A 10,335-nucleotide genomic window follows, 5' to 3' on the forward strand; every position below is an offset into this window, starting at 1 on the left:
TTCTTTCTTTCTTTCTTTCTTTCTTTCTTTCTTTCTTTCTTTCTTTCTTTCTTTCTTTCTTTCTCCTTCTTGGTTTTTTGAGACAGGGTTTCTCTGTGTAGTCCTGGCTATCCTGGATCTTGCTCTGTAGACCAGGCCTGCCTCTGCCTAAGTGGTGGCATTATACTTGTGCGACACCCTTGCCTTGCTTTTTCCTTCTTTCTTGATCTCAGATCTTAGTTCTCTTTACCTCTCATGGTTTCTGTACTGGTTTAGCTTTCAACACTCCCAGCACACCCCCCTTTCTTGTAAGTGGCTGTTCCTCAGCCATGTGGGCCCAAGAGCAGACTTAGCAGAGATAAAAGAGACAGGGGTGTCTTCTAAGAGGGTCACATTTACTATGGGGAGGGTCAGGGGCTAAGAGGAATAAGTGACGAGAGCAGCAGGGAAGGCAGGCCCCAGGACACCAATAGAGGATAGAAGGAGTGCAAAAGGACAGGTGAGAATAAAGAAGGCAGGGGTCCAAAGGAACAGCATGGAGAACAGGACAGGAGTTGTTTTAAGTTATAGAGTGGAAAGGGGAGGTGCCTGCTTCAGTTGCCCTGGAGACAGGAAATGTTTACTGCCTGTGGCTTCCTGACAGTTTTCAACCTCTCGTACTTCTCCATTTGTCTCCTACCACTGTGTCCCACCTCTCTCTCACTCAGGCGTTAAGGCCAATTGGAGGTTTTAGCCACCATTCTAAGTAAGGGCCTGGTGACCTTCTCAGGTGAAATGCCTGAACTGGCAAAAATGGGGAGCAGCAGGCCCAGGGCTAGGGGAAAAGAGAGGGCTGTGACCCTTCTGTGGCTGGAACTGCCACAGAGAATTTAGCCACTGCCTCTGGCTCCACAAAACATGGAGGGCAGAGCACAGAAACTAGACTACTGCACCAGGAGCTAGGAGCTCTGCTTCTTGCCCTAGCTCAACATGGGTTTGGGTTTTTTTTTCTGGGTCCTGCCAAGTTTCCCAGATTTCTCCCATACTGCCTCCATTTGTGGAGGACAGAAAAAGAAGGCAACAGCTTTTTGGAAGCTTTGGAGCCTACAAGCCCACAGGCCAGGGGCATATCTTTGCTATATGCAGGTTCAGGGACCCTAGAATGCAGACAGGGGACATGGATCCAGACCAGGCCTCATGACCCATAATTTCTGCCTAAGGCCTACATGATGTGTCCATCTCAGTAGCCCTCATTCTAGCAGCCACAGGTGCCAGGTGAGATGCCTGTGCCAAAATTGCTTATTTACCCTTATTTTCTTCCTACCTGATGCTTTCTAAATCCCACAGCAGTAGAATCCTCACAGTAATCTAAAAGGTACCAAGGGAGGGTCCTTCGGGCTATTTTCAATTTTGCAGAAAGCCTAATGGAAATCATGCATTTACCTGATAAGGCATCCCAGGCTAATTAAAATTTCAAGTGCATTTGCTTTTGGCTGGCATTACAACTTGTGCAGAAACCTGCTTATCTAGGACTGGTCAGAAACTGATTGGAAGCTATAGACACTTTTGATTCATTACTTATCTCCCACTGGCTGCAGCTTGGCAGATAGACTCTATTAAAGTGTAAGGGAAGAAACAGTTGGCATCATTTCTCTTGAGGCCGCAGAGCTTGAAGCTCTAGCTGGTCTTTTGAGACAGGTGATCATTCTAGAAGCCACTGCACAGAATATCCACTGGTCTCAGGACTAACGGAGATGCCCTGTGGGTGCTGCATGCAGTGGAGGAAGGCCACCTCAGTTCCGATATCCCTCAACAAGTCCCCAAATTGCTGACCTACTCCTATGACCTTATTTGATGGGTGGGAAAACTAAGTCCAAGAGAGGCCACACCCATTCAGGGTTGCTCAGAATAGAAGCCTAGAATCCTATAGTGCTGTTTCCTAGGCTAGTGTTCTGTTCTCCTCACTGCCAATACATCCCCTCCTCTCTTTGTCACTATCTCCCTAGCTAGGCTTCTGATTAACTAAGCCCTTGTTCAATATTCAGTTACTGTTTGACTCCCTTGGCTTAGCAAGGTCAGGGCAGAGAGTAGCAGGTAGGTCAGGGCCCAGCTCCCACAATACTACCTCACTCCTAGCTAGGCCAGAGGTAGACACCTGCTTCTGGAACCCCATGTACATCCCAAAGGGAGATACCTGGTTGGCTGAGGAAGAGTTGCCTCCAGTAGATTGGTCCATTTTTTAAGCTTTAAGTGTCCTTTGCTTAGTTACTTTTCCTCTTCTAGCCTTTCTTTCTTAGTGATCAGCTGCTTTTGAATGGTCCCTAAACTAACTACTAGTTCTAAATTTCTATGACTTCTGAAGCAATAATACTTTCTCTGCTCAACACAGGATTAAAAATAATAATAATCCAGTGAGAAATCAGTATGAAAGCTTAAAAGGGATGTGAGGAACTATTACTTCTATCATAGTTATTAGCAAGTACTACAAGCATGTCAAGACTGAGGAGGCAGCCCAGCAGGTGGACTGCCTGCCAAGCATGCACAGAGGCCCTGGGTTTAACCTCCATAGACCAGGTGTGGTGGAGGGTGTGGCAGGGCCTGTCAGCAATCCCAATACTCTGGAGAGGTAGGATCTGAAGTTCAAGGTCATCCTTCCCTACACAGTTTGAGGACAGCCTGGGAATAAATGAATGAATGAATAAATAAATAAATGCAAGTAAGAAATGGAGGAAAACTTAAAATAAGAATGAGGTAGGTGCCAGGAGGAAATCAGAATCAAAAATCTCCCCACAAAACCCATGGCTTGGGTGTGTTGCTCGGCCTCGGTGGGCATCATGTTCAAGGGAAGGCTGTACTCCAGGCTTAAGTAACTTGCTCAAGGCCCAGCTCTTTGGTAAATGGTGAGCACTCACACCCAGGGCTGCCTGGCTTTAGCTTTCTCCCCTTGTTATTTGTGCAACAGTGTTCATCCTGTTCTCTTCCTTATTCAATACAAGTGAGGCAGCAGGAACTAGGAATACCAAGATCACACGCACAGAGCGGCTGAGTTTTCCCTCTTGACGGGGAGGGATGTCCTAGGAAAGAAGAATGCTCTCAGAGGGATGTACACAGAGCAAAGGGGAGGGGAGTAAAATGTGAGCTGGACACCTGGGCTCTCTTGGGAGCATAGAGAGCAGAGGGAGGAATGAAGAGGCTGGGTCCTATTTTAGAAAAAGTCTGTGACTGAAGGTCAGGTTAGGGGCCAGATGCACACCTAGGGGACCAGGAGTTCAAAGTCCAACAGATGTTTCAGTTTTAAAAGAGAACTGACAGGTTTGTGTGGGGTGGAGTGAGGATAAAGGAGAAGTAAAAAGTGGACACCCTGATGGGCAAAAAGACCCTATATCCCTCCACCCTCTCTGCTCCATCAGGGTTGTTGTAAGTTTTGGGGGACTCTGGGGAAGGCAAGGCTTGGCAAAGGCTCCAGAACAGGGTGATGCAATGAGGTTTGGGCAAGAGGCCAGGGTGTGGGGTGGGGGTTGGGTGGGATCTTGAACAGCCCAAATTCAAGAGCTGGCACCTAGTTTTCCTTCCTTCCTTCCTTCCTTCCTTCCTTCCTTCCTTCCTTCCTTCCTTCCTTCCTTCTTTCATTCCTAAGTCCCCCAGATAAAATAGAAAAAATTGTCCCTTCTCCAACCAAATTTGCTAGAATTAGCCACACCCCCTATCCCCTAATTAAATAGATAGCTGAAATATCACTTCTGACAAAGGCTCCTATCAGGGGTGGTGTAGGTGCTGCCATGGGCAGAGAGAGGCTCAAGGCTTGGAGGTGGAGGAGAAACAATGACTGCTATCATCAAAGGGGTTCAGGAATCTGGCATCTGGGGTTCCCTGGCCCAGGAGCTGGGAGTGTCACCTTCCTCTTACTTTCCAACCTCCTCTCCTTATGTAAACAAACACTTTTGTTTCAATGTGGCCTATAACTCTGCTTTCCTCAAGCCTGTGGGCACCCATTTTCCAGGCATTCGGAATCTGGGTCTGCTTATTACCCGGAAATAAGGATTCTCCATAGAGATTTTCAGGAACCTTGGTTCTGATGCTTTTGAGCCCAGAAAGCCTGTCTGCCCAGCTTTCGACCCTAGTCCCAGAAGTCTGAGTCTCAGTTAAACTACAGCCGACAAGCTACAGGAAATCAGCTTTTCTCTTCCTCCCAAGAGCTGGAGCAAGAGGGAAACCGCCCACCCCCCTTCAGGCGCGCGCACACACACCCCTCCCGACACATCCGTGCACCGCCCAGGGCTGGTCCCGCCTCTAGCCCCAACACCCCCAGTGCCAGGGTCCTGGGATTCTCCCCAAGTTCTTGGATCTCCTCGCCTGAAGAGATTGGGGATGGGAGGCAACTCAGGAGACTGAGGAGAAAGGGGGGGGGGGGAAGCCTCTGTCTTCCTGGGTCTTTCCCCAATCTGAATTGATGGGGGAGGGGAGAATGAGACGCCCCCCCATAACCTTCCGACCCCCTCAGTCTGCCTCCCCTTTTACTGCACACGCACATACAGCTCCAACCCTCTCAGTGCCCCCTAAGGCCCTACCCGGCCTCCGCGCCCCCTCGGCTCCCACTCGCCGCAGGTCCCCCGCAGCCCACAGATCGCTAGAGACCCTAAGCTTCCTGCGCTCTCTGCTCCCAGCCGGCCCCGAGACCCCGCCTGCACTTCTTGAGCTTCTAGATCCGAGTCCTTTCCTCAAGCCACACCAGTCTCGATACCGAACTCACTTTCCACGTCGGCCACGGTCCCTCCCTGCTCCGGCGCGGGCCCCCAATTCTAGTTTGGGCCCCTAACTCCAGTCTTAGTCCTTCCAAACTCCGCCCTCAAACTCAAGTCCTGGTCGCCTCCAGACCCCGGCGCGCCCCCAGTCTCCAGGTGGCCCACGTCTGCTTCCCGCCGCCAGCCTCGCCACTCACCCGTCCCTTCCCGGCCGATAAAACTCCACGGAGAAGCCGAAGAGGGAGCCGGGGGGCCCGGAGAGCACCGCCGGGGCCTCAGCGTCTAGGTTGAAGCCCCCGACCTGGAGCGGGGGCCGCCACAGCAGCAGCAGCAGCGGCAGCAGGCGCCGGGGCCCCCAGCGCAGCGGCACCGCGTGGAGAGGAGACTGTGGCGATCGTGGCGTCTGGCTCCCCATAGCGCCCGCTCTTCCCTGTCCTGGGGACACCGACCCGGAGCCGCTTCCTAAACCTCCCAGAGGCGAATGACTCAACGCGGGGAGGAGTTTGCCAAACTCCCGACTGGGCCCTCCCCCCGGCCGCCGGGTCGGCTGGCGGGGGGGCATTCCTGGGTCCCTGGGACGCCGAGGCCGCGCCCCGCACCCCGAAGGGGCGTGGGGGGCCGCGCCTCTGCACCCCTGGCTCCGGCCCCAGTTGGAGGCCGGTGGTCTGGCCTGGCTCAGACTGGGCGGGCTCGAGTTCTTCGCCCTCCTCTCCGCTTCCCCTCTTTCCTCCCCACCCTTTCCAGATGTACAACGTAAACGCTCGGAAAAGAAGTCGGAAAAAGAGAGCAGAAAATTTCCTAATGAGGAAAGGAATCACCTCTGGGGGGCGGAGGGAGCCTGAATATTGTGTGTGGGGGTCTCCCTCACTTCTTAAGGAAAGAAACTTTGGGGTTGAGAGACAGGGGACTCCACTGGCGTCTGGCCAACAGGGATTCCCTCTTGCCTTCCGGGGCCACCGGGTGCCTGGGTTTTGGCCAGCTGGATTGGGGACTCTGCAGTCCAGGAACTGTGTGCTCCCAGGCAGCCTGCTGGAACAGCTTCGTTGGCCCCCGGGAGTTCCATGTCTGACCCTCCCCAGGTTGATACAGTGGAAAGCACAGGAGTTTGGGGTCTCTGACACAGGCGCATTTGGCCTCAGTTCTCTCTAGCTTCTAATGTAAAGTTTGGAAGTCTCTGTTATGTCCCTTTCTTGGATTTGGTACTTGACCAAATGGCCAGCCTCTTCAACTTAGTTCCTTCATCAAATTGCCTGAGTCCCTGGAGAAATCCCACAAAGATAAGTGATGGGTAGCAGTTGTGATGGTGGTGGTCAGGAGTCTTCAAAGAGAACTAACCTTTAGCTTCTGTTGGTCACCTGGAACCCAAGACCCTACCCCCCCCCCCCATGACCTGTGTAAGTAGAGGAAGGGGTTGAAGTAAGTGCAGGTACCTTTCTAGCTCCTAGCTTAGGCTGTGATGAGATCACCTTTCAGGAGTCTAGTCTTTATCTTAGTCTGGGGGAGGGGAGAGAGGCCTAGACTCTCCCCTAACCCCTTCCCTTTCCACTCCCTTCTCTGCCTTTTTCCTCCAGGACTTCCTCCCTTTCAGAATAAAGCTCACAAAGTAAAATCCTGCCCCCTTCTTTTTTGCCCCACTGTGGCCTGTGGGGGTTCTGAATAAAAGTCCCAGGGTCATTTTTTTTTTCCTTTCTGCTGTGTGCTTCCCCTCATTCTGTTACTGTCTGCTTTCAGTCCCTAGTCACCCAGCTAGATCTTCAAAAGCATGTCTCCAGAGCCAGCTGCAGCCCCAGCAAGAGGCCAGCTGGGCAGCCCACAGCCATGCTGGCTCCATTCCACTTTCACATCTGCAGGTCCTGACCCTTTCATCAGGTGAGGATCCCAAGAACTCTGTGGGTTAGGATCTGAGGCAAGCAATAGCAACATTAACCTCTGGTGAGACTGGTGGGGTGGGAGCCCCTTAGAGAGAAGGGTGAAACCTTGTTGTTGATAGACATCACTTGAGGTCCCACATGTGTGAATCCAGTCTCTCCTTTCTCAGCCCAGACTTTGAGATTTTTCCCAGGATTTAGGAGCTAGGGGAGGGAGCGGGTGTACAGTTAGGGAGGTGTGTGACTCAGATCCTCCCAGGAGCCTTGGTGGGGGACAGGGGACATAGTGTCCTGCCATAGTCCTCCTCCTCAACCCCCCAATGTTGGCCAACTCAAACACGCCCCCTCCCTGTCCATTCCTTGCCCCTGTTTACACAGGAGCCCCTTAGTCATGCTCTGGCTAGCTTTTCTACTCTCCCCAGGATCCCTCCTCTCTTGGCTCTCTCTGTCCTTATAAGTCCTCACCCAGTGGCCCCAACACCTCTGGCTTTCTCACTTGCCTTCCTTGCCTCTGCCTAGCTTCCCTTTCCTCTGCTTCTTGTTGAATCTGAACTGGGATTTCTTCCTGCTTGGAGGTGCTTCAGCACAACCCTCCAGGGGTTAGAGGAAGCTGCCTAGAGGCTAACCATCCAGTCTTCTCCAGCAGAGAAAATTGCCACAGAGTGATATCTTGTTTGAGGTCACATGGCTAACCAGTTATGGAGAGTTTAGGACTTGAGTGCTTGAAAAAAAAATTTGTTGTTGTTGTTGTTTTTGAGACAGGGTTTCTCTGTGTAGCCCTGGCTGTCCTGGAACTCGCCTGGGATTAAAAGTGTGAGCTGCTGCCACTGCCGCTGCCACCACCTGGCCAGCTTTTTTTTTTTTTTAAACACATTTATTTTGTGTGTGAGAGATCAAATACAGACAATGACACACATGTACGGCTCAGAGTTGGCTGTCTTACTCCACCACGCGATTCCCTGGGATCAAACTCAGGCCATCAAGCTTGAGGCAGCAAGCACCTTTACTATTTTGCCATCCCAGCCTGACTTGGGTGTTTTGACTCCAAACCCATGACTTCCTTCTTAGCCCACTGCTTTTGTGTCCTCTGTCTCCTGTCAACATTTCTCAGTTTTGTATATCTCACCTTCTTTCTGGTCAGCTTGTGTACCTCTGTGTATGTCCAGTTTCTCTCTCAGATCTGACCTCTCTGATAGCTTCTGTCCCATGGTTCAGTGGCAATGATTTGCTTTCATGGCTATTATTAATTATAGTGTGCTCCATGATAGGGGGCACAGAGGTGGAGGACAGAATATTCACCAAGCTCCTGCTGTCAGCAGCTTGCCTGCTTTGAAGGCTGCAAGTTTAGAATGAGTTTCTATAGAAAAATTCAGATGCAGATGCAAAGTTCAAAGTCAGGAGTCATGCCAAGCTCTGGCAGCCAGGTTAGGGTGTGAAATAGTGATGGCTTATTTAACACATACGTTGGGTTCTGGGCTGAGCTTTAATCTTCCCAAAGGCCCAGCCAGCACAGAAGGTATGATTGTCCTAATTTTACTGTCAGGAAACAGAGGCTCAGAGGAGTGGCTAGCAACAGAGAAAGAAAAGGGCAGAGGAGAAGCCAGGCATGCCAGTGTATTCTGAGGCTTGCTCTTCCCATTGTTAGCCCTCTACAAAGCTGGGCTTCTTTCTACAGGGGAGCAGATGTCTTAATTTAGATCTGCTGTCCTTGGGGGCAGGGTGAGAGGGGCCTGTATATACAAACCATTAATCCTCTGAAACTGGAGGGAAAGGTTTGTGTGTGTGAGCATGACTTCTCTGGGGCAAGACTCTTAGCAGCTTCTTCTTTCAAATGCCTGGAAACTGAGAGCATTGAGGCTGGGTGCTTTGAATTTAAGAAGTAGACTTCCACCTTGTGGGGCCTGTAGAAAGCCTGGCTGGATAAAGGGGACTGAGGCCCTCAAGAAACAAACCTCTCATCAGCTGGATTTAGTGGCACATGCTTGTAATCCCAGCACTGGGAAAGCTGAGACGGGAGGATTGTGAGTTCCAGGCCTGCGTAACCCATGTAATGGAACCTTGTCTTGAAAAACCCATAACCTAGGGGTGGTGGTGGCACACCTTTAATCCCAGCCACTTGGGAGGCAGAGGCAGTTGGATCGCTGTAAGTTCAAGGCCAGCCTGGTCTACAGATCGAGTTTCAGGACAGCCAGGGCTACACAGAGAAACCTTGTCTCAAAAAACAAAACAAAAACCCAAAACCCCACAGTTCAGTGGAAAAGGAGACAGAAGAGAGGGTTGATCCCCTGCCCTGAACTGGAGTGATGCACAGGAACAGGACCTCAGTGGAAGGAGAGACATCTGTGAAGAGGATGAAAGTGCATGGGGTGTCCTATCTGCAGAAGTAGAATGGGAGCCCACTCCCAGCAGAAGCCTGGGGCAGAGCCTGCTGAGGTTGGGCATTGCTGTCTTAAGAGAGGGAAGTGGGAAAGTACAAGAGCAAGCCCTCTGAACCGAGGCTTTGTCACTGCCCTGACTCAGGTCTCTGTTTAGGGGAACTTATGGCTCCATCGTCTGTGAGTCACCACTTACCACTCCCACCCGTCTGCCCTGGGAGAAACCCCTCCTCATGTCCCAGAGGTAAAATAAACCCAGAGTGCACTCTCCTTCCCACCCCGCTTCGCTCAGAATGTAGGAGGTGGTGATGAAAAGTGTTGACTAGGGTGACAAGAGCAGCCCTGGAGACGAATGCTTAGGTCCTCTTGGGGGTGTGGAACTCTGAACCTAGTGACTGAAGTGGTGACTGGATGGCTCTGCAGATACCAAACTTGTCTGGATTGGGCAGGGACCAAGGGATGGAGACTAGGCGGTGGGCACTGATAGAGATGGGACACTGGTGAAAAGTACCAGTTCTGGTACAAGTTGGTCAATGGAAAAAATACCTCCACTCTCACTAGGTACCTTCTCTTTCCAACTTTTTTCAGTTTTTCTTTCTTTTCTTTCCCAGTCTTTTGGGACTCTAGAGCTCTAGAGCAAAATTTAATAACTCAGATAGGAAGTTGAAAGGAAAGTAAGATCCTCAAAAGTGCCCTAAACATTGACCTCCTTTGATTTACTCCCTTACCCAACCCCCATTTCTTTCCCTCATTGGCCCCCCTTTCTCATAGTTCCTACCTCTGGAGAGGAAAGGGGTGACTGATCCTTCTCAGCTGAAGGCCTGGAAGCTGAAAGAAGAGACCCATTGGGGTAGGAGCTGTAAGTGGGAGTGTCAGCTTCCTGGGATGGCCTTCCCAGATGTGAGCACATCTGGAGCCCATCAGGGAGGGACCTGGAGCATCAGGATTTCCAGTGTACATCCGATTGAGGCTGCAAGGGGCTGTGGACGAGCCAGGAGTTCCCTCCTACTTCCACACGTCTGCCTGCCATTCTCGCCCTCTCTGGAAGGATTACCAGCCAAGACAGGAAGTTGAAACATGGGCAGGGCCCTGTCAGGAAGAATGACAAGAAAGCCAGAGATTGTGCCCCAAACACAGCCATTTCAGGAGCTACAGATCTTTCTGGTTCTCTAGAGATAACCGTATGTCTGATTTGGTAAGAGAGTGGTGTGTGTGTGTGGTGTGTATATGGTGTGTGCATATGTGGTGTGTGATGTGTGTGGTGTGTGTATGGTGTGTGTATGGTGTGTGTGTGGTGTGTGTAGTGTATGGTGTGTGTGTGTGATGTGTGTGGTGTGTGTGTGTGTGATGTGTGTGTGGTGTGTGTGGGTGTGTGTGTGGTGTGTGTGTGTG

The 10,335-nt window shown here is 51.3% G+C and overlaps 2 protein-coding genes across 4 annotated transcripts in view; one reads left to right on the forward strand and one right to left on the reverse strand.

The window, feature by feature from the left end:
• The window catches only part of Itga5 (integrin subunit alpha 5), a 21,664-nt gene extending 16,500 nt beyond the window's left edge, over positions 1-5,164 (reverse strand). Inside the window, exon 1 of the mRNA XM_055618252.1 lies at positions 4,898-5,164. Within this exon, the coding sequence (XP_055474227.1) occupies positions 4,898-5,115 (218 nt within the window). The 5' untranslated portion in view covers positions 5,116-5,164. The remainder of the gene's footprint in view (positions 1-4,897) is intronic.
• The window catches only part of Nckap1l (NCK associated protein 1 like), a 180,143-nt gene that overhangs the window by 36,517 nt on the left and 133,291 nt on the right, over positions 1-10,335 (forward strand). The window lies entirely within an intron of this gene.

The sequence above is a fragment of the Psammomys obesus genome, unplaced genomic scaffold (assembly GCF_907164565.1).
Source record: "Psammomys obesus unplaced genomic scaffold, mPsaObe1.curated_primary_1811, whole genome shotgun sequence".
Classification (NCBI taxonomy): domain Eukaryota; kingdom Metazoa; phylum Chordata; class Mammalia; order Rodentia; family Muridae; genus Psammomys; species Psammomys obesus.